The 25013-nt window shown below is 44.6% G+C and overlaps 1 protein-coding gene across 1 annotated transcript in view; it reads left to right on the top strand.

Annotated features, from left to right (window-relative positions):
- Nucleotides 1-25013, top strand: part of LOC140898872 (antigen WC1.1) — an 81551-nt gene that overhangs the window by 43023 nt on the left and 13515 nt on the right. The window contains exons 4-7 of the mRNA XM_078851728.1: nucleotides 7084-7398; nucleotides 12229-12546; nucleotides 23197-23511; nucleotides 24536-24850. Of these exons, the coding sequence (XP_078707854.1) occupies nucleotides 7084-7398; nucleotides 12229-12546; nucleotides 23197-23511; nucleotides 24536-24850 (1263 nt within the window). The remainder of the gene's footprint in view (nucleotides 1-7083; nucleotides 7399-12228; nucleotides 12547-23196; nucleotides 23512-24535; nucleotides 24851-25013) is intronic.

Below are 25013 nucleotides of genomic sequence, written 5' to 3'. Positions count from 1 at the left end.
CTTAACCAATCATTTTCCTGAAATTTAACTAACCAATCCTAACATATTGTAACATGATTATGTAACCAATTATATCCCACCACCTCAATTAGTTTACACCCAGCAAAATTAATTATACAGCAGACAGGAACAATCACAGAACCAGACAGAGATTATACAGACAAACAATAGCAAAGTGGGAACTATAATGACAAAACAATACAGAAGTGAGGATTTCACATCCCAGCTATTGATAAGTGAGTTCTTGCCAGACAGGATGCTATCAAACTAAGTTTCCTTTTACATTTTCTAGGCACTTCCCTTTCTCTGGAGGTGATAGGAATACAATCCTGTCCTGATAGTGCCTAACAGCCCAATAGCACCTTATTTCAATGTGACTAGTTTGGAATGTGAGGATGTGACCGTTCGCTTCCCAGCTTATGGCTGCCTCTGCTGCTTAGCCAAAGGCCTTAGCCTAAGAACAGGGCCTCAGACTGTCACAGTGAGAGAAGGCCCTTACACCAGCAGACAGTGATTTTGATTCTTTCTTTTATACCTCTATCACTAGCCAAGTGATAAGAATACACCTAAATTCTTAGCGTATAGGCCTTTAGAGACAGGCCTGAATATCTATATCCTAACACTCCACCCCTTTTTTTTTTCCTTTTTCTTTTGGGATCCTCCTGCCCAGGTATCCCTGGAAAAGCATAGGACATATGGCGACACATTTCCTGATAGGGCCAGGCATCAAGGTGGAAGGTGTCGATATTCCATTTGTCCCACTGCCCCTTGTGTAGTATTGTGCCCTGCACCTTCTCTCATACGGGCATACCACACCTATTCCAATTGGTGTTCCAGACTTCCCATTAGAGTGGGCCTGAGAAGGTTGGGTCCGGGTTGTCTAGTACACTGCAGGGTTTGGAGGGCTTATTACATTCCTAATAGGTTATCTCCCTATGCAACGTAACACAAGTACAGTTAACAATACAAAATCCACAGCAACACCGAGTCCTGACCACTGCAGTATGGTCCAACATCCGAGACACCCCCAAAATACTGCCTCTCCTCCTTCGATGGGGTCACGATCTTGTGTCCAGTTGCTGGCAGTTGCAACAAGCTGCTCCTGCAAGTTTTGTATGCTTTTGTCCATATCACAAGTTCATTGAATGTTCACAGAGAAATGAGATATTGTCCAAACCAGCTTGACCACTTGGTATGGAATCAGGCAGTAAGCCCTGGCTTATTCACAGCAATGAGATTCACAGATCCATTTGTGCACCAAAGTCCATATAGCAGCATGTAGATGGGTGTAGTTTGGTTATGGGCTGGTGTAATTGTGCCCCCAGTAATATGTACATTCCCAGCAAAACACCTTATACACAGTACATCCAATTGTCCACCCCTTGCATAGGCCATTGATCCTGCTCCTCTATAGTCATAGGAGAGGGGCACATCCAAACATCTTCTATTGATTTACACTATTTTACACACACCTCCATTAACTCCCAGTGAGCTCCTCCCCTTTTCATTATTTCCATAGGGCTTGTGGGGGCCACCTTAGTTGCCATTCCATTTCCAGGTACCACGGTAGCTATTACACAGGTGCTGGCCTCCTAGTTGAGAATTGGCATTCCCATACACATCTTCCCCCCCAAGGCCAGCCTTTGGAAGCCATCCCCCACCCACATCATGAGGTTTTCTGTTCATTAAAATACAACAATGCTAGCAACAAGACAAACACCACAGACAAACAACACAAAACATAGATCCATGGTATTCTGGGTTATTTTTCCGCTGGCGCCAGCTTGCTTGTAGAGTGTCTGAAAAACAAAAGAAACAATTTCCGTCCCCATGGTGGGGACAGATTATTGCTTAATAATAATACCACTTTCTTTTACAAATGTCCTTGCTACTTGCAGGAAAAACAGAAGAATTACCTCCAGACTGTCCTTATTTTGTTCTATAGTCAGGCTAGTGAATTACCTCACTCACTGGTCATTTATGAAATTTATGAGATGGTGTACCTCAGTTTCCCCTCTTGTACAACAGACCAAGTTTGCAATAGTTTCTCTGCTGTACCAAGCTTTAAGTTTATTCTCAGGTAATAGCTGAGACACAGCTTCAGATTTTAGCACTGTACACACACACACACCCCCCCCCTTAAGGTTAACCTGTCCCCCTTATTTTCAGGCTTGACTTGTTTTTTTCACCTCCCTTTCCTGAAGGGCCATAATCTGAGTCTTCTAGTAGCTTGTTTGCTGACCAGATGTATTCAGTTATTTGCAGCTCCTTTGTGCCCATCAGCTAGGTAATTTGCATTTACACACAGAGGCTTACTAGCTTGCTTTTGGATCCAAAGCTGTTAGCAGCTCAGACACTGTTTTAAAAGGGAAGCATTTTACTTCCACCAGAGTTCTGATCACTTTCCACTTTCATCTCCTGCTCCAAAACACAGCGATCTGAAAAAGAAAGCACAACCTATTGTGGCTCCTTTTGGAGCCCTATTAGGATTTTAATGAAGTACCATGTTTTATTTGCATTTCTTTACTCCTTTTCCAATATACACTGCACATGTCCTGGGAAAATGCAAATTCCTTCCATATAGTTTAACCTCCATAACATCATATTAGCCAAATTAATTTTACACAAGGTATAACTGCCTCCCCCATGCCTACAGAGTTTTCATGCACACCCACCAAAGCAACAATCTGATCCCCCAGAGCCACCCCAAGGCTCAGTGTTCCCATCATTCCTCCCCTTTTCCTTTTCTTTTACCTGTGCACACATACACACAAAATTCTGTTTTGCCTAACATCCCTTGCACTGTAATTACTCTTTTTACATAACTGTACCCCGATTACACTTCCATCTTGTACAACTAGACACAACCAGGGGCAGCCAAGTTAAGTTCCAAAAGAAACCTCTTCCATCCTTTAGTGATTTTGATTACATTACCCAATAGTCAAATAATTTTGCTCAGATTCTCTCTCTACCTGCTGCCTGCAGCAGTCCCCTATAGACCATTTCTGTGGGAAAAGGGCCCATTTTCCCTCAGAATAGCTATAAAGGCTTCTGGGGACAGAAGCGTAGTGGTGATAGTAGCCACTCTACCTGACCCCCTTGGATAATTTAATTACCAAGCTTCCATCCAATGTGACTGCACAGAGTTGCACATACAGTTACATTTATATAACTGGGTTTTATCATTAAACAGAAAACTTCCTTCTTGACATCTCACATAAGTATCCAAAGTACCCTCCATTAAAACTTCAGAAAAACAAAAGAGTGTGGAAAGGCAGGTTGTACTTTGAAACTTTTATTATTTTTTTTTTCCTCTACTCCCCCAGGACCAAGTCTCAGATCCAGTCTCTAAAGGTGGTCTGTTAACTCTGCTTTTGACCTTAAACCCTTTTGTGCCAAATCATCTTTCACTATCCCTAACTAATTTACAACCCTTCAGCAGCCCTTGCTGAAGCAGCACCAAACTTGAAAGATTACTGGCAGCTTCCCATAATGCTGCCCTTACTTCAAACCTCTCAAGCAGACTGAAGTGCCTCTTTTCCCTGGGAGGCATTCAGTCCCCATGGGCAGGGACCTTCTTCCCCTACCCATATACCAAGGAGGGTGGGCTCCTCAGCCACCCCCCATAACTCTGGGTCCCCTAACACTTCCTCCATTTCCTTTTTAATCTTATCCCAGGTTGACCCCTGTACCTGGTATGGGCCCTGGTCCTCCCTTATCCATTTATCCAAAAAATCCTTTACCCTGGCTTGCCAGAACCCGCAACTACCATCACGAGAGTTCGCGATACCCCCTCCAAGCAGCTGCGCGGACTGTTGGGGAGGGGGACTTACAGGCTGCCACTCACCTATCCAATGCGATGCATCCGAGTCACCGGCACCAAGATGTTAGGGGGCTTATTCCTTCACCCACTTACTTCCCTGGTCCTTCTCACATGAACAGAGAGCAACAATACCCGAAGTCCAAAGGTGCAAACAATTCGATGTTTATTGGGGTGAACTTCCAGCAAGCATGATTCCAGTTTCCTTCCTTAGTATCCTCCTTCCCAGCTCTGACACCACAGAGCCTTACACCTGTGTCCCTGTTCCGATTCCTGCCCTTAGCCAAGCATGATTCCAACTTCCTTACTCCCATTCCCTGTTCCCATCTCCCCCTTTAGCAAAACATGATTCCAATTTTCTTACCCCCATTCCCTGTTCCCATCTCACACACCCACACCCCAGTCACTTCCTCATTGACTACAGATTATATAGTAAAACTTGAGTTCTGCTTAGCTATACCTTAACCAATCATTTTCCTGAAATTTAACTAACCAATCCTAACATATTGTAACATGATTATGTAACCAATTATATCCCACCACCTCAATTAGTTTACACCCAGCAAAATTAATTATACAGCAGACAGGAACAATCACAGAACCAGACAGAGATTATACAGACAAACAACAGCAAAGTGGGAACTATAATGACAAGACAATACAGAAGTGAGGATTTCACATCCCAGCTATTGATAAGTGAGTTCTTGCCAGACAGGATGCTATCAAACTAAGTTTCCTTTTACATTTTCTAGGCACTTCCCTTTCTCTGGAGGTGATAGGAATACAATCCTGTCCTGATAGTGCCTAACAGCCCAATAGCACCTTATTTCAATGTGACTAGTTTGGAATGTGAGGATGTGACCGGTCGCTTCCCAGCTTATGGCTGCCTCTGCTGCTTAGCCAAAGGCCTTAGCCTAAGAACAGGGCCTCAGACTGTCACAGTAAGAGAAGGCCCTTACACCAGCAGACAGTGATTTTGATTCTTTCTTTTATACCTCTATCACTAGCCAAGTGATAAGAATACACCTAAATTCTTAGCGTATAGGCCTTTACAGACAGGCCTGAATATCTATATCCTAACAGCGACCAGTTTTCTTCTTCTCTGCCACCTCCACCTATCTGGCTCCAATCTCTCCTGCCTCAATTACAGTTTTGGGTTTCCCATCTAGGATGTATCTTTCTATTTCCTCAGGAACACCCTCTAAGAATTGTTCCATTTGCATTAGGAAGGGCAAATTTACTGGAGATTCAACACTTGTTCCATGCTCAAATAAATTGGTTAGTCTCTAAGGTGCCACAAGTACTCCTTTTCTTTTTGAGTTAGCTGCAGAAGCCAATATTTTAAGTTTATCATGTTGACCTGGCTGACATAGTCGATTTAATTTTTTTTAATATTTCATTTAACTATTTTAGTTAAAAACAATTTTAACAAAAACAAACCTGATTTTAAAAAACTTGAATGTTTAACTAAATTTAAAAATTCATATGCTTGTTTTGTTAAATTATATGTATGTTGTTGAAGGAAAAAAAATCCAGAATACATACAGTTGTTGTTTTAGTTAAATAAAACAATTTAAATGTCTGTCTGGTGATGTTCTCCTCCTAATACAGCATGGCAAGAAAATCCTCCAAATATTAATGATTAAATTGTTGAACTGAGATAGTTTACATCCCAATGACTTCATAAATATCTGCTTCAATTACCTTTGGTAAATGAAACAACAGTCCAAACAATCATTCATTTTCTGATATAGCTGTAAAACTCATCTGAAAAGTTTTCAAAATAAATCACTTTAAAAATGTATCATGTATACCTTCTAAAAATGAAACCTACATCTATCTCTGAGTTGTGAAGAATATGTATTAACGTTTATAACAACCAACAAGAATGCACTTTTATGTAGAAATCCATGATTAAATTGAGTCTTCCTGACTACTGATTTAAATCAAATCCACCCTGAGCACATCCCTGGCTGCAAACCCAAACATTTCCCTCTGTCACCACATACTCTTGCACCCCTGATCACCCTACCCCTCTCAGTCAGCATTCCCATTTGGAAGTTGTTTTCTTTCAAAAGCAGTTTCAGCACATTCTGAATATTTTGCTGCACTCAGATTATGTTTGCACCAAACAAAATCCCCCTTTGAGAGAGACCAATTGGAGCAATAAACCTGTTTTTTTAACATTTTTTTTTTCTGGGCTGGAGTTGTACTCATGGTGCCAGCCGTGGGGGTGCCTAGCTGTAAAGGCCACAATTTACCCTCAAAGCCACCCACATCTCATGCTGGATTGTCAGGTTTCCAGACAGCTATCCTCTCTCACTGCACATGCTCAGTGTAGTCCATTAGATGTGTGTGTAGGCGCACAATCCTTCGCAAGCACCTAACTGGAGAAGCAGGCTCGTTTTGAAATAACATCTGAATTTGATTTCCCCCAAAGGCTGGTGGATGCCATATCCTCTGTTGGGGGTAACCCTCAAGTGTCTGAGACCCTGGTGCAATGATCTGAGCCTTGGTTTGATTTCTATCTGTGAGCAAAAATAAAATGCCCGAATCTGTCAACTTTAAGACAAGCTGGGTTTCTTTTTCCTGATAGTTGTATCTGGGAAACCCCTTGGTAAAATGGTCCCAAATTTTGATTACTAATACAACCCTGTGCTCCTATGTGAAACACCGCATTTCAATACAATTCAATCAATCAGGCAGACATTAGAGCACTTAGAAAAATTTAGCTTTGAAGAAAGCTGGTCTCAACCTTAACTGTTGCAGAGCTGTCACTGAGATAGAATATCCACTGTGTATTTTGTCCCCAGTCAGACCCCTGAGTGCAACGGTTCTGATTCAATAAGCTTCCAATAACCTAGGACTCAGCACCCATGAGAACCCCAGTTTCTTCACATGGCATTTGTGTGATAACTTAGGGGCATCCGCTCCAGACTCCTGACCAGCACTCTGGAACCACCAAAGCAGAGACTGGCCTCAGCCAAAGACAATCTGTCCCAGGCATGACCCTGACCCCAGAGTGGTACATGCCGGGGCGGAGTTTGGTGGGTGACCCCTCACAAAGGGCAGACATGGGCAATAATGCCTGCTCTGTAAGAACCTGATTATCATGTCTGAACATCCTGATTTACAAAGTGCCCAGTAAACTGGGAAGTAATTATTAGTTAATTATCCCAGGTCACTGGGGCTCCTTCGTCACATCTTTGGATACAATTGTGCAAGAGAAATGTTCTTCTGATCTCCCTTCTCCTTCTTCTCAGGGTATGCCGGGTACAGGCTGGCAAACGGCAGCACAGGGTGTTCGGGGAGAGTGGAGCTTCTCCACGGAGGCGCCTGGGGAACTCTCTGTGACTCCCAGTGGGATTTACAGGCTGCCCACACCCTCTGCCAGCAGTTTGCCTGTGGATTTGCCCTGTCGATGCCAGCAGGGCAGCTCTTCGGCACAGGAGATGGGCCTGTCTGGAACGGCACATTTGGCTGTGAGAGGAACGAATCCTGCCTGAGGGACTGTCCTGTTACTGCGCTGGGCACAACTGAGTGTCCCCCTGGGAGTGAAGCCAGCGTGGTGTGTTCAGGTGAGCAGCTGCAATGGGAAAGAAAAGAATTGGGGATTGGGGAACATGCATCTGATGAAGTGAGCTGTAGCTCACGAAGCTTATGCTCAAATAAATTTGTTAGTCTCTAAGGTGCCACAAGTACTCCTGTTCTTTTTGCGGATACAGACTAACACAGCTGCTACTCTGTCACACTGTGAAGATCTGGCTGAGGATTCAATCTGCCAAGCTCCATTGGGTTCAGTGAGGCTATGCTGATTTACACCAGGTGGGGACCTGGCCCATAAATTGGCACCCTGTCCCTGCAGCAGCCAAGTCTGCTGGAACTGATCCCTCAGTGAAATGCTTGTGGTGCCTTGAGTATGGAATGTACCAAGGAAGCCAAATTCTGGTCCCTGGTCCTCCCTTCTCACTAACTGACGTGGATCGAGTATCAGTTTGTGAATGTGCAGGTGTAGAATAGTCCCACAGCCCCCCACAGGGTAACTGCCAGCATTGATCACGAGCAACAATCCCTTCCTGTTCCCCACTCCCCTCCCTGCCGTGGCCATTAACACTGGTCACTGCACCACCTCAACGCTCACTTTCCCTTATGCTCAGGGTGCCCGGGCGGCAGGTTAGTGAACGGCACCGAGTGCTCCGGGAGAGTGGAGATCCGACATGGAGACACATGGGGAAGCCTCTGTGCGTCCCACTGGGATTTGCAAGATGCCAACGTCCTCTGCCATCAGCTGAACTGTGGATACGCTGAATCGATCCAGGGAGGAGCCCATTTTGGGGAAGGGAGGGGAACCGTATGGAGCGACACTTTTCATTGTGAAGGGACTGAACCCTGTCTGTGGGATTGTTCTCGCATGGCCCTGGGCAACCTAGCCTGCTCCCCCAGAGACACAGCCAGGGTTACTTGCTCAGGTACGTTTAATATAGATGTGTATATGTTAGTTACAATGCAATGTACTGCCCAGATTAGGATCTTCATGAGTAGTCCCATTGACTACAGTACTCAAGGTAAGTAGGGGTATTGGAGTGTTGCTCTCTTTGTTTAAGTTCCCCAGATCAGAGACACTTCCGGGTGCAGGGAGGGGTGGTGAGGTGGATCCTAGCACTATGCTAGAGTGAACCGGAGAGAATGGCTCTGTGCTATAAACCTGGGGTTTGTGATTCACTGATTCCCTCAGTCCCAGCAGGGCTGATTCAGCCCTTCATCAGGTTAAGGTTGGTGTTGCAGAAGCAACCTATATGCAGAGATCTCATTCATGCTGTGGGCCCATTACAATCCCATTTCACTCTCTGGAAAAGTAAGTGTTTGCCCTGGTGTTCCTGGCCAAAATGCTTCCCCGTTGCCCATCCTCGGTTGTATGCTGGTGGGCTGCAGCCCTCACCTACAGAGCTTGCTCAGTGGGTGTGTATGTTTGTAGATCGTTAATTCCCCACAGCACTTCATAGAAATAGTCATTTCTTTGTGAAAGATCCCGGTTTTCAGGAAAGTGTTCAGATGGCTCCAGAGCTTGGCTTCTGAGCCAGCTGGGAACTTTCACAAAGATCCTGCTCTTAGTGAGAGCAGCTGGCGCTTTGATGAAGATCCTCTTCTACACTGCAACACAAACACTGCAGGGGTCCTTTTCCCTGCAGGCTTCTCCAAAGATCTTCATCGGCTTCCCCATGCCACACCAGAGAACTGCCATAGCTGATAGATGGCAAGTCGTCTGATGGCTATCCATAGTGGCTTTGGCCCAGATTTTTACAGCTCTTTCGCTGTTGCTCCATTCAGTATGGCAATGCCTAACTGATTTAAGAGCCTACATTTCATTTTCAGTAAGGATTTAGGCACTTAGCAGCCTTTATCAGTGAGATCAATAGGAGTCACATCCCTGAGTGAGATAACCATGCCAACCTTACTCCCAGTGTAGACAACAATAGAAGAATTCTTCCATTGATCTAGCTACCACCACTTGGAAAGATGGATTATCTACAGCAATCGTGAAACTCCTTCTGTCACTGAAGGAAGCATCTGCACTACAGCGACATAGCTGCAGTGATGTTCTGTGTCACTGTAGCACCCACAGTGTAGACATGGCCTTAGTAAAACAAACATTTAATGCCTACAGAAAACATTGTAAATAGTATTTGGAATACTATGAATAGCTTTTAAACAAAAGCTATTAGACAGTAAATCTTCCGGTTCTCCTTATACAGACTTTCCCCCTTTTGTTTCTCTTACGACTTAACGTGTTCTATACTCCAGCATACACATCCAAACACATTCCCCACTGATCTTCTCTTAGAGATGATTTCTCAGGCTTTGCAGTGTGGTTGTAACATGTCGTGGGTCTTCAGAGCTTGAGAAATGGCAGTACCTCAGCCGTTTCAAACACTTCAGAACTCGGTGAGCAATGAAACAGTCTGGGGACCTTAGCAGCTAGCAGCGCTCCAGCCCTAGGCTTGGGTTAAGAGTTGACTGGGTGTCTCAGTTGCTGGTGAAACAGAAATCTGTAGCCTGTATTCAATGTGGTACCAGGATTGGAAGCAGCCTCTACAATATCTGTTCCCTGGATCTCTGTGAGGCTCTCACTCCATGGAGCACTGTCTTCTCCCCATAAGCCCAGCTAAATCAGGCAAGAATTCACAAATCCTCACCTCACCAAGTGCTGCCCCGTTCTCTCTCTTTAACTGAGACAGAATCCCAGTTTAGAGCAGTCAGCTGATAGCTAAATGTAAATTCCATAGGCTCTGTGGTCTCCACAGCAACAAATACTGCCCCAGCTCTCCCTCTACATCCACAGACCACGGTGCACGAAACATTATCCCAATGGAGGGCTTCCCTAGAAAATAAAGGACATAGCACTGCTCTGTATCCACGGTGGTACAGGGGGTGGGACCAGCCCTCACAGCAGACATCTCTCAGTGCTGCATCTTTCAGCCACTGAGTCCACAGGGCTGTCTTCGACACGGTATACATTAAAAAGCTGAGTTGACCCAGCTACGTCACTCAGGAGTATGAAAAATCCACACCCCTGACTGACACAGTTTAGCCAACATACCCCTTCCCCCAGTGTAGACAGCACTAGGTAAACAGAAGAATTCTTCTGTCAAGCTCGCTACCACCTCTCAGGGAGGTGGATGAACTATAGCAATGGGAGAACCCCTCCGGTCGGCATAGGTAGGGTCTACACTATAGGGCTACAGAGGTGCAGCTTCAGTGCTGCAGCTGTGCCCATGTAGCCTTTCAAGCATATAAAAGCCCTTCAACTCCTGTATTTATAACCTTCCCCCCGCCTTGCACTCTAGCTCTGCCCTCAGAGGGTGACCTGCCAGGTGGGTTGCCCATAATGTAACAGAGGCTGTCAGCGTTCCCTCCCCACTCTGAACTCTAGGGTAAAGATGTGGGGACCTGCATGAGAGACCCCCTAAGCTTATTTCTACCATATTAGGTTAAAAACTTCCCCAAGGCACAAATCCTTCCTTGTCCTTGGATGGTATTGCTGCCACCACCAAGTAAGTTAGACAAAGATTCAGGAAAAGAACCACTTGGAGTTCCTGTTTCCCTAAATTATTCCCTCAAGCCTCTTCACCCCCTTTCCTGGGGAGGCTTGAGAATAATCTACGAACCAAATAGGTAAACCAGATTCTTAAAAATCAGAACTTTATTATAAAGAAAATAAAGTAAAAGAAGCACCTCTGTAAAATCAGGATGGAAGGTAACTTTTCAGGGTAATCAGATTCAAAACACAGAGGATTCCCCCTAGGCAAATCTTTAAAGTTACAAAAAATCAGGGATAAACCTCCCTCTTAGCACAGGGAAAATTCACAAGCTAAAAACAAAAGATAATCTAACATGCCTTGCCTTATTTACTTACTCTTTTTGTAATATTGAGACTCTTTTTAGGATGATTTTAGCAGAAGGAGTTTTCTGACCTGATGCTTCTCTGCTTCCCCAGGGAACACACAAACAAAGAGCACAAACAAAGCCTTCCCCCCTCCCCCAGATTTGAAAGTATCTTCTTTCCCCATTGGTCCTTTTGGTCCGGTGCCAACCAGGTTATTTGAGCTTCTTAACCCCTTACAGGTAAGGAGGAATTCTAGGCTACCCTTAGCTGTATGGTTATGACAGAGGCCCAGAGTATCTAGCTAAAATCTATGTCCCCTCCCCACCGCATCTTTTGCTTACTGTTAGAGAAATTAAGTCAAATGCTGCAGTACAAGAAAGGTGGGTCATACGGACACAGAGATTCTGTGCAGGAAGTAAAGGGAGATTACACTGGGCCCAATTCTTACTAACCCTAAGGGCTCTTTACACCTTCTCAGAGTACAGGAGCCTTAATATGAGACTCAGACCGTAAATAATTTGAATAAAAAACAGAGTAGTTGAATCCCTGTCTTAAGTGCAATATTAATTTCATCTTTAAATATAGAGTCACTACTGTCCTCTGTATGTATATTCTTATAACTGTTTATATATTTAGGAAGATTTGATTGGTTTACAGATCATATTTTGGGAGCACTTTGGCTTCTTTGAAATGTAAGGTACCAGATACACTGTATAAATTTCCAATGATCTAATCACCAGATAGGGTCTTGGCTTCTCCCACAAGGAACTTCAACACCTTTAAGTGCTCACAGTGGACAGTTTTAAAATGAAAAAAAACTTTCCCTCCATCACTACCTGCATTTCTGAGTAGAGAGACAAATGAAACCCTTGAGAGAGGTTGTTCCCTGTATCACTGTACAGCGGTGAGGGTTACCTTCCACTCAGCACAGAAACCTGTGTTTCACATCACACCTGTGTATTATTTCTAATGCAGTACCACCAGGGAGTGTTATTTAGCATATTTTGTGTCTCTGTGAGCCAAGGTCGTTCTGAGGCGCTCAGACTGTTGAATGGAGAGAACCGATGCAGTGGGACAGTCGAGATTTCCCTCCATGGAGTGTGGAGCAGAGTCCTGGATGACCAGTGGGACATGAACGATGCCAGTGTGGTGTGCAGGCAGCTCCAGTGCGGAGTCGCTGAGAAAGCTTATAACCCCCCTATGTCTCAGCGAGGAACGGGCCCCGTGGGGCTGAAAAGTGTCCGATGTGGAGGAAATGAGACTCGCCTGACTCTTTGTGACAGCTACATGTTTGAGACAGCTCAGGCAGGAATTGCTGAGGATGTTGGTGTCATTTGCTCAGGTGACTTAGTGTGAAAATCTTATAAATATCCTGTCCTTGTTCAATGGGAACATGACCCACCCCAGGGCCTCCACCCCACCTTGTACTGTGATTGCAGCAGTCCTTGAAATGATGTGGATCTGAGGTTCAAACTGTGACCCGTTTATAGTAAAAATATAATATATGCAGAACAGAGCATAGCCATGTTACAGGGTTAATGTACTATAACAACTTCCCTCCCTCTTTTATATTTTTATGTAATACATCTGTTCAAAAAATTTCATCAAAACTTCTTTCCTGTGAAAAATGTTCATAATAAGATTACAAATTTTAACAAAAAATCTGTTTTCATTGAAAATGTTCAGATTTCTGTTGAAAAACTTGGGCTGTCGATTAACCACAGTTAACTCATGTTTAACTCAAAAAATTAATCAAAATAAAAAAAAATCATGATTAATTGCAGTTTTAATCGCATGGTTAAACAATAGAATACCAATTGAAATGTATTAAATATTTTCGATGCTTTTCTATTTTTAAAAATATATTTATTTCAGTAACACAGAATAGAAAGTATACAGTACTCACTTTATATTATTTTTATTACAAATATTTGCACTGTAAAAATGATAAAAGAAATAGTATTTTTCAATTCACCTCATCCAAGTACTATAGTGTAATCTCTTTGTCAAACTGCAACTTACAAATGTAGATTTTTTTTTACATAATTGCACTCAAAAATAAAACATTAAACTTTAGTGCCTACAAGTCCACTCAGTCCTACTTTTTGTTCAGCCAATCACAAGAGAAACAAGTTTGTTTACATTTACAGGAGATAATGCAGCCCGCTTCTTATTTAAAATGTCACCTGAAAATGAGAACAGGCACTTGCATGGCACTTTTGTAGCCAGCATTGCAAGGTATTTACATGCCAGATATGCTAAACATTTATATGCCTCTTCATGCTTCGGTCACCGTTCCAGAGGACATGCTTCCATGATGATGACGCTCGTTAAAAAATAATGAGTTAATTAAATGTGACTGAACTCCTTGGGGGAGAATTGTACATCCCCGCTCTGTTTTACCTGTGTTCTGCTATATATTTCATGTTATAGCAATCTCAGATGATGACCCAACACATGTTGTTCATTTTAAGAACATTTTCACTGCAGATGACAAAATGCAAAGAAGGTACCAATATGAAATTTCTAATAAAAGCTACAGCACTCAACCCAAGGTTTAAGAATCTGAGGTGCCTTCCAAAATCTGAGAAGGACAAGGTGTGGAGCATGCTTTCAGAAGTCTTAAAAGAGTAACACTCTGATGCGGAAACTGCAGAACCCGAAGCACCAAAAAAGAAAATCAACCTTCTGCTGGTGGCATCTGACTCAGATGATGAAAATGAACAAGCGTTGTCCGCATTGCTTTGGATTGTTATTGAGCAGAACCTGTCATCAGTTTGGACACATGTCCTCTGGATTAATGGTTGAAGCATGAAGGGACTTATGACTCTTCAGCGCCTCTGGCACGTAAATATTTTGCGATGCCGGCTACAAGAGTGCCAGGCAAATGCCTGTTCTCATTTTCAGATGACTTTGTAAATAAAAAGCTGGCAGCATTATCTCCTGCAAATGTAAACAAACTTGTTTGTCCAAGCGATTGGCTGAACAAGAAGTAGGACTGAGTGGACTTGTAGGCTCTAAAGTTTTACATTGTTTTATTTTTGAATGCAGGGTTTTTTGTACATAAATCTACACTTGTAAGTTCAATTTTCATGACAGAGATTGCACTACAGTACTTGTATTAGGTGAATTGAAAAAATACTGTTACTTCTGTTTTTTACAGTTCAAATACTTGGAATAAAATAAATATAAAGTGAGCACTGTACACTTTCTATTCTGTGTTGTAATTGAAATCAATATATTTGAAAATGTAGAAATCATCCAAATATTTAAATTAATGGTATTCTATTTTTGTTTAACAGCACAATTAATTGTTTTAATCTATTGACAGCCCTATGAAAAACTCAAATTTATTTGCAAAACATGAAAAATCATAGAATCATAGAATATCAGGGTTGGAAGGGACCCCAGAAGGTCATCTTGTCCGACCCCCTGCTCAAAGCAGGACCAATTCCCACTTAAATCATCCCAGCCAGGGCTTTGTCAAGCCTGACCTTAAAAACCTCTAAGGAAGGAGATTCTACCACCTCCCGAGGTAACGCATTCCAGTGTTTCACCACCCTCTTAGTGAAAAAGTTTTTCCTAATATCCAATCTAAACCTCCCCCACTGCAACTTGAGACCATTACTCCTCGTTCTGTCATCTGCTACCATTGAGAACAGTCTAGAGCCATCCTCTTTGGAACCCCCTTTCAGGTAGTTGAAAGCAGCTATTAAATCCCCCCTCATTCTTCTCTTCTGTAGGCTAAACAATCCCAGCTCCCTCAGCCTCTCCTCATAACTCATGTGTTCCAGTCCCCTAATCATTTTTGTTGCCCTTCGCTGGACTCTCTCCAATTTATCCACATCCTTCTTGAAGTGTGGGGCCCAAAACTGGACACAGTACTCCAGATGAGGCCTCACCAATGTCGAATAGAGGGGAACAATCATGTCCCTCGATCTGCTCGCTATGTCCCTACTTATACATCCCAAAATGCCATTGGCCTTCTTGGCAACAAGGGCACACTGCCGACTCATATCCAGCTTCTCATCCACTGTCACCCCTAGGTCCTTTTCTGCAGAACTGCTGCCTAGCCATTCGGTCCCTAGTCTGTAGCTGTGCATTGGGTTCTTCCGTCCTAAGTGCAGGACCCTGCACTTATCCTTATTGAACCTCATCAGATTTCTTTTGGCCCAATCCTCCAATTTGTCTAGGTCCTTCTGTATCCTATCCCTCCCCCCCAGCGTATCTACCACTCCTCCCAGTTTAGTGTCATCCGCAAATTTGCTGAGAGTGCAGTCCACACCATCCTCCAGATCATTTATGAAGATATTGAACAAAACCGGCCCCAGGACCGACCCTTGGGGTACTCCACTTGATACCGGCTGCCAACTAGATATGGAGCCATTGATCACTACCCGTTGAGCCCGACAATCTAGCCAGCTTTCTACCCACCTTGTAGTGCATTCATCCAGCCCATACTTCCTTAACTTGCTGACAAGAATACTGTGGGAGACCGTGTCAAAAGCTTTGCTAAAGTCAAGAAACAATACATCCACTGCTTTCCCTTCATCCACAGAACCAGTAATCTCATCATAAAAGGCGATTAGATTCGTCAGGCATGACCTTCCCTTGGTGAATCCATGCTGGCTGTTCCTGATCACTTTCCTCTCATGCAAGTGCTTCAGGATTGATTCTTTGAGGACCTGCTCCATGACTTTTCCACGGACTGAAGTGAGGCTGACTGGCCTGTAGTTCCCAGGATCCTCCTTCTTCCCTTTTTTAAAGATTGGCACTACATTAGCCTTTTTCCAGTCATCCGGGACTTCCCCGGTTCGCCACGAGTTTTCAAAGATAATGGCCAATGGCTCTGCAATCACAGCCGCCAATTCCTTCAGCACTCTCGGATGCAACTCGTCCGGCCCCATGGACTTGTGCACGTCCAGCTTTTCTAAATAGTCCATAACCACCTCTATCTCCACAGAGGGCTGGCCATCTCTTCCCCATTTTGTGATGCCCAGCGCAGCAGTCTGGGAGCTGACCTTGTTAGTGAAGACAGAGGCAAAAAAAGCATTGAGTACAGTAGCTTTTTCCACATCCTCTGTCACTAGGTTGCCTCCCTCATTCAGTAAGGGGCCCACACATTCCTTGGCTTTCTTCTTGTTGCCAACATACCTGAAGAAACCCTTCTTGTTACTCTTGACATCTCTGGCTAGCTGCAGCTCCAAAATATTCATGGTCATTCATATTTTGTGGGGAAAAGGATGAATTTCCAAGCAGCTCTAGTGTATATAGTGGCTTCTTTATTTTAAAGCCTTAAAAACCCTGCTGTCTTGAATCAGAAAACAATAGTAAGAAAAGGAAGTCATATGCATGCTGTTTTGACCAAGACTGCCATGGATAGTAGCTCTGGGCTAGATCCCCGAAGGGAGTTGGGCGTTGCAAGGCCTGACTCCTAGGTGTCTTGCCATCGAATGGGATCCTCAGCCTTGAGTCATGCGCCCAGCTCCCTATTCAATGCATGGGGAGAGTTAGACACCAGAAACTAGAGAGTTGAACAGGGAATCACCTAAACTTAGAATTAGTAGGGGAATCAAAAGTGGATGGGAACCTGGGAGGCAGTGACTATGAGACGGTCGAGTTCAGGATCCTGACACAGGGAAGAAAGGAGAGCAGCAGCATACGGACCCTGGACTTCAGAAAAGCAGACTTTGACTCCCTCAGGGAACTGGTGGGCAGGATCCCTTGGGAGAATAACATGAGGGGGAAAGGAGTCCAAGAGAGCTGGCTGTATTTTAAAGAATCCTTATTGAGGTTACAGGGACAAACCATCCCCATGTGTACAAAGATAGTAAATATGGCAGACGACCAGCTTGGCTTAACAGTGAAATCCTTGCTGATCTTAAACACAAAAAAGAAGCTTACAAGAAGTGGAAGATTGGACAAATGACGAACGAAGAGTATAAAAATATTGCTCGGGAATGCAGGAGTGAAATCAGGGAGGCTAATTCACACCTGGATTTGCAGCTAACAAGAGATGTTAAGAGTAACAAGAAGGGTTTCTTCAGGTATGTTAGCAACAAGAAGAAAGTCAAAGAAAGTGTGGGCCCCTTACCGAATGAGGGAGGCAACCTTGTGACAGAGGATGTGGAAAAAGCTAATGTACTCAATGCTTTTTTTGCCTTTGTCTTCACGAACAAGGTCAACTCCCAGACTGCTGCACTGGGCAGCAGAGCATGGGGAGGAGGTGACCAGCCCTCAGTGGAGAAAGAAGTGGTTCGGGACTATTTAGAAAAGCTGGACGAGCACAAGTCCATTGGCCGGATGCGCTGCATCCGAGAGTGCTAAAGGAGCTGGCGAATGTGATTGCAGAGCCATTGGCCATTATCTTTGAAAACTCATGGCAATCAGGGGAGGTCCAGGACGACTGGAAAAAGGCTAATGTAGTGCCCATCTTTGAAAAAGGGAAGAAGGAGGATCCTGGGAACTACAGGCCAGTCAGCCTCACCTCAGTCCCTGGAAAAATCATGGAGCAGGTCCTCAAGGAATCAATTCTGAAGCACTTAGAGGAGAGGAAAGTGATCAGGAACAGTCAGCATGGATTCACCAAGGGCAAGTCATGCCTGACTAATCTAATTGCCTTCTATGATGAGATAATTGGCTCTGTGGATGAGGGGAAAGCAGTGAACATGCTGTTCCTTGACCTTAGCAAAGCTTTTGACACAGTCTCCCACAGTATTCTTGCCAGCAAGTTAAAGAAGTATGGGCTGGATGAATGGACTATAAGGTGGATAGAAAGCTGTCTAGATTGTGGGCTCAACGGGTAGTGATCAATGGCTCCATGTCTAGTTGGCAGCTGATATCAAATGGAGTGCCCCAAGGGTTGGTCCTGGGGCCACTTTTGTTCAATATCTTCATAAATGATCTGGAGGATGGCGTGGATTGCACCCTCAGCAAGTTTGCAGAGGACACTAAACTGGGAGGAGAGGTGGATACACTGGAGGGGAGGGATAGGATACAGAGGGCCCTAGACAAATTAGAGGATTGGGCCAAAAGAAATCTGATGAGGTTTAACAAGGACAAGTGCAGAGTCCTGCACTTAGGATGGAAGAATCCCATGCACCGCTACAGACGAGGGACCGAATGGCTCGGCAGCAGTTCTGCAGAAAAGGACTTGGGGTTACAGTGGACAAGAAGCTGAATATGAGTCAACAGTGTGCCCTTGTTGCCAAGAAGGCCAATGGCATTTTGGGATGTATAAGTAGGGGCATTGCCAGCAGATCGAGGGACGTGATCGTTCCCCTCTATTCGACATTGAGGAGGCCTCCTCTGGAGTACTGTGTCCAGTTTTGGGCCCCACACTACAGGAAGGATGTGGAAAAATTGGAAAGCGTCCATCGGAGGGCAACAAAAATGATTAGGGGACTGGAACACATGATTTATGAGGAGAGGCTGAGGGAACTGGGATTGTTTAGTCTGCAAAAGAGAAGAATGAGGCGGGATTTAATAGCTGCTTTCAACTACCTGAAAGGGGGTACCAAAGAGGATGGATCTAGGCTGTTCTCAGTGGTACCAGATGACAGAACAAGGAGTAATGGTCTCAAGTTGCAGTGGGGGAGGTTTAAGTTGGATATTAGGAAAAACTTTTTCACTAGGAAGGTGGTGAAACACTGGAATGGGTTACGTAGGGAGGTGGTGGAATCTCCTTCCTTAGAAGTTTTTAAGGTCAGGCTTGACAAAGCCCTGGTTGGGATGATTTAGTTGTGGATTGGTGCTGCTTTGAGTAGGGGGTTGGACTAAATGACCTCCTGAGGTCCCTTCCAACGCTGATATTCTGTGATTCTATAGACTTGCCAGCAGTGAAATGCCAAGGAAGGGAGTAGGGCCTAGATACACAAAGTTATTTAGACACCAAACTGCCATAGATCTAAGCCTCAGGCCCCTGACACACAGTCACCTCTCTCTGCTCAGGAATCTCAGTCATGAACCCACTCCTGGAGCTAGGCACATAAGCCAGGTCAGCTCTCTCATCTCCCCGTTTTACACATAACCCAGTGGTTAAAGCACTCAACTGAGATGTGGGAAATCCATGTTCAATCCCTGCTCTGCCTGATTTGGTGCAAGGACGTGAACACAGGGGAGTGCCCTAGTAACTATAGACTATAGGCTATGCTGGGGTGGATCTCTCCTGCTGTAAATGTTCCACTTTGTACACATAATCAGTCACTGAATCAAAAAACAAACAAACAAACAAGCTAGAGATTGATTCTAGGTGGTGGCCAGGTGTCAAGGTTCCTTCCCCACTCTGAACTCTAGGGTACAGATGTGGGGACCTGCATGAAAACCTCCTAAGCTTACTTTTACCAGCTTAGGTTAAAACTTCCCCAAGGTACAAACTATTTTACCCTTTTGCCCCTGGACTTCCACTTCCACAACCAAACTTTATCTGGGTTCCTGAAAAAACTTAGTTTGGAAACGTCTTTCCCCCCAAAATCCTCCCAACTCTTGCACCCCACTTCCTGGGGAAGGTTTGGTAAAAATCCTCACCAATTTGCATAGGTGACCACAGACCCAAAGCCTTGGATCTTAGAACAATGAAAAAGCATTCAGTTTTCTTACAAGAAGACTTTTAATACAAGTAAAAAGAATCACCTCTGTAAAATCAGGATGGTAAATACCTTACAGGGTAATTAGATTCAAAACATAGAGAATCCCTCTAGGCAAAACCTTAAGTTACAAAAAAGAACACAGACAGGAATATTCATTCTATTCAGCACAGCTATTTTCTCAGCCATTTAAAAAAATCATAATCTAACACATACCTAGCTAGATTACTTACTAAATTCTAAGACTCCATTCCTGTTCTGTCTCCGGCAAAAGCATCACACAGACAGACCCAGACCCTTTGTTTTTCTCCCTCCTCCCAGCTTTTGAAAGTATCTTGTCCCCTCATTGGTCATTTTGGTCAGGTGCCAGCGAGGTTACCTTTAGCTTCTTAACCCTTTACAGGTGAGAGGATTTTTCCTCTGGCCAGGAGGGATTTTAAAGGGGTTTACCCTTCCCTTTATATTTATGACACCAGGGCACTCGCCTGGGATGTGGGAGAGTCAAGTCTCTGCTTCAGTAAAGATGTAGTGATTTATACATTATGTATTTATAAAGAGGCAGTTAGGTAGCTACGTACCTTTGTGGATCTAACCCTCTGTCACTTAGGAAATACATCAAAGTTGCAGTTTTAATGTGACCTTGTTAAGTTCTAATCCTATAACTGCAATTTTCCTTCATTTAAAGGAAAAGAAGGAAAAAGGAATCTGATGGGATTTTTCATTGTTCTTGGTTGTACATGACTATTGTACAAGATAATTCTATTGTTCTTTTTGCTGGTATATTATTTACATTAAGGTTCCACTGTAAAAGTAAACAAGTAACAGATATTTTAACTATGTCCCTATATCATGCACTGTATGTTACTGCACTGATGTCATTTTTCATGCCCATTCCAACTGCAGGGTAACTACAGCACATTAAGGGTCTATTTCCATTCCCATTGTGTCAGTGGGAGATTCACAGTTGATTTCAGCAGGGTAGAATTAGGCCTTAAGTGTCTGGCACTTGATTGGAGACCACTGGATCCAATTTGCCTTTCTTTCCCTTTATCTGTAAAATAAATTGGTACCAAGTCCACTTCTCTAATATTCTGGTACCTCTCGTCATGCTGTCTGGAGTGGCTCACCACTGTAAGTGATTATCTCAGGGTAGATTAAAAAACAAGGGCAGATACCCCAAACTGGTGGTGTGTTCTATCATTAGATTTCACCAAGCCAGTCACAAACATGACTTTCTAGATTATACAAGTCTCACCATGGAGTCACAGACCGTGCACTTAGGCTCTACAGCCAAACTTGCCACCCAGACAAACTGAAAGTTGTGATAAAATGTTACTTAATCCTAATATCACACCACACCAAGTTTCTCCCAGTCCCAAGGGACCAGTCAGTCACTCTAGAACTTCCTCCAAAGATAACACTGGCAGCCAGTTCTATAGTAAATAACTAAAGATTTATTAGCTAAGAAGAAAGAATGAGGGTTGAGAGGCTAGAGTAGGTAAAATATAACAGGTAAATCAGTTTGTAAATCCAAATGGTGGCAGTGGTGTAATAAACTGTCAGTTTCCCCCAAAGTCTTTTACAGGGTGTCATGAGATATGCAACTCACTGCCGTGCTGGCATCTCTTCCTGGTCACTCTGGGGATTAGCTCTCGAGGCCAACGCCCATCCACAGTTTGCACACCATCGCTCTCACTCTGGTCTGCAGTGCCTCTTGCTCCAGGACCCGCAGCATCCTCTTTGTGACTTAGACCTCCAGCTAGGTCACTCAGTGTTCCCCTTTACGGGATTCAGTCCATCAACAGTCCTAGGCCATCTTCCCATTCACTGCCCTGGTGCCACTCCGTCAGTGGCTAGTAGGGGAACCCAGACCTGCCCTCTTTTCTGGGATCCAGTCCAGGGACAGCTCAGCAGTTCTGGGCTTCCTCCCTCTGCCCACACTGCTCCTTCCCTGGACTGATTTAGTTGCAGTTGGTCCTGCTTTGAGCAGGGGGCAGGACTAGATAGCCTCCTGAGGTCTCTGCCAACCCTAATCTTCTATGATTGCTTCCTATACTCTGGTTCCCCTCCTAACTCTGGGTTTTCCAGCCCCAAGAATCCTCCTCCCAGGGAATAACTACAGACTACCTCCCTGCAGTCCCAAAACATGCCTCCCTCTTCCCAGGACATGACTGCAGCCTTTCCAAACAGCCCCAGCCTGTAGCCAGATTCCTGCCTATATAGGCCCCACCTGTTGCTGCACAGTTGAGTCTCTCTAACCAGCTGATTCTGGCCTAAACCTCCACTGTTTGCAGTGTAATTAGCTGATTGGGCCCACTTGGCCCAACCCAGCTCTACAGGGCTAGTGTGGGGAGCTCACCCCATCACACAGGGCTACCCAGAATAACTTTGGGGATCTCTGTCTTCTCATTCAGTTATTCTTCTCTGTTAGAATCCGAACAGTCCAGAGAAATAGGATCTTTCATAGAATCATAGAATATCAGGGTTGGAAGGGACCTCAGGAGGTCATCTAGTCCAACCCCCTGCTCAAAGCAGGACCAATCCCCAATTAAATTTCTTTGAATCCATATTTATATCTTCTTCTCACAGAAAACAAGCTGACAGTCTACCCATGTGGGCTGTTCCTTTGATGACAGGGACTGAGGAATGCACTTAGATTTTTGACTTCAGACCTTATGCATAATGGCCATTTGCTTTGAAATTAGCATTTTCTGTTAAAGTCCTTAAATCCTTAGCATTTCACAAAATTTATTTGATGTTTTATTTAGCTACAAGTGTATTTCCCATGTAAATGTTTGGCTTTACATTATGACAGGAATAGACACGTGAAAACAATACCAGTAACGTTCCACTAATTTTCATAAAGTTTAAACATCTGAATACACACTTGTACATCTAACCATTACTTTGATCTATACAAGTGAACTGATCTAACTACACTCTAGCATGACCTGGTCAGCCAGTGTCACCCCCTCCGCATTGTGTAACAATTGAAAAGAATATTTGGTTCTGGGTAAATTAATTGCCTACTAATTCCCTGAACACCTTGATGCTTATCATTTAAGTGTTGTTTGAGAATATTCAAGATTTTGAGTAAGGGCTGATTCCACTAACCCTTAGTCTCACAAATAGCTCTGAACCTTGTGACGAGTCCCTTAAGGATTACTCCGATGAGTAAGGAATTCAGAATTAGGCCCTTACACTCACATGCTGTTTATCAATAGTGCTCTGTAAAAAGTATTCCTCGTTTCCTTACTCAGCTTCTCTTCCTTTCTGTGTTTCTTGTTAATGACAGATTTTTAAAAGCATTTCAATATCTCAGCCATTGTAGCATTCTCTTTGATTTGCATGGCAGCTGTTTAATTTTCATCATATTGAATATTAACAGCTGGGATCTATCCCTGCAGGAAGCGGGCGGATCAGACTGGTGAATGGGGCAGGTCGCTGTGCTGGGAGAGTGGAGATTTATTACAATGGCAGCTGGGGGACAGTCTGTGATGATTCCTGGGATCTGTCAGACTCCAATGTCGTTTGCAAACAATTGGAATGCGGTCATGCCATCAATGCAACTGTCTCTGCTCATTATGGGGAAGGATCCGGGCAGATCTGGCTGGATGATGTGAACTGCTCTGGGAATGAATCCAATCTTTGGGATTGTCCTTCCAGGGGCTGGGGCCAGCACAACTGCAGACACAAAGAGGATGCAGGAGTTCTCTGCTCAGGTCTGGTCCGGGAATGCTCACGTGAGCCTGGTTACCAGGGGGTTTAATGGAGAAGGCAGACATTTGAGGAGAGAGCTGAGAATGATAGAGCCTCTCCCTCATTGCCTTTTCTATAGGGTGCCCATATGTCCCATTTTGGCCGGGACAGTCCCTTTTTTAAGCCTGCCCTGGCCGTCCTGACTGTTTTGGCAAATCTGGGCATTTGTCCCTTTTGCTCTTGCCAACGAATCATGAGTTAGGATGAGCAAATGGGACAAATGCACAGTTTTGCCAAAAAAGTGGGATGTGACTCCTAGCGGAGTGTGGAGGAACATGAGGGGGTGGGGCGAGTGGCAACGCCAGCCCACTGCTGGAAGGAGGACTCAGGACAGCAGCTCTGGCTGGGCCAGCCCCACGCAGGAGGCAGCAGGGGTCTTGGGCCGCTCTGTGTGCAGGAGGGAAGAAGGGGGCCTCGGGCTGGCCCCACATGGGTGGGTGGAAGGGGGGCTCAGGCTGGCCCACGTTCCAAGGGGCGTATGGGGACCTCAGGCTGGCCCTGTGTGGGCGGAAGGCAGGGTGGGCTCAGGCTGGCTCCACGTGTGGGTCGGGGAGAGGAAGGGAGGTTTTGGGGTTGGACCCCCTGTGGGGTGTTCCATTTTCCCTTTGAGAAAATATGGTCACTCTACTCTTCTACCTACCTACTGGGGTCATGATTAGAAAGTCACCATTTCCCATATGTTTCCACCCAGGAGTACTGGAGATATCACAGCATTTCTCTAGTGTTGGCAGGGCAGTCACTGCTGTATTGAAGGTATCTGTGTGTGTAACTGCTGGGAACTGGTGACTTTTCAGAGGTGATCACTGTATTTCTAATGGGCCTGTGGTGTCCAGGAGAGTCTCTCATTCGTAGAGTGATTCTCTCTGACAATTGCTCCTGCAGAATGATGCACAGGGTTGTTAGCAATCGCTGGGATTTCACTCTTCACACCCCAGTTCATTTCAGAATCAGATGATTTAAATTCCCTTTTTCTGCATTTCCTTCTAGAATTCACGGATTTGAGGCTGGTGAGCGACAGTGACTGTGCTGGGCGTCTGGAGGTTTTCTACAATGGGACGTGGGGCAGTGTTTGCTCCAATCAGATGTCTGGAGTCACCCCAGCAATTGTCTGCAAACAGCTGAACTGTGGGGATGGAGGGCAGATTGCAAGAGACTTTGCGTATGGAGCAGGTTCTGGTCCCACGTGGCTGGACCATGTTGCATGCAGTGAGCAGCACAGCTCCCTTTGGCAGTGCCCATCAGGCATGTGGAAACAGCAGTCCTGTGATAACCGAGCAGAAGAGACCCATATTTCTTGCAGTGGTAATTCTGAAACTCTCTGTGCACACGCGTGCACACACCCACTACATGTCTAACTCATTGGAAGGGTGTGATGGAAATTTTGAATGTATTTACTTTTCAGTAGAGACAGTTTTATATTCGCAGCAGTGACACAAACATATTTTCATTATCCATTCTAGGAATG

This window comes from Lepidochelys kempii, chromosome 1, assembly GCF_965140285.1.
Source record: "Lepidochelys kempii isolate rLepKem1 chromosome 1, rLepKem1.hap1, whole genome shotgun sequence".
Classification (NCBI taxonomy): Eukaryota; Metazoa; Chordata; order Testudines; family Cheloniidae; genus Lepidochelys; species Lepidochelys kempii.
Note: the sequence above shows the minus strand (reverse complement) of the source record. Positions and strands in the feature narration are given on the sequence as shown.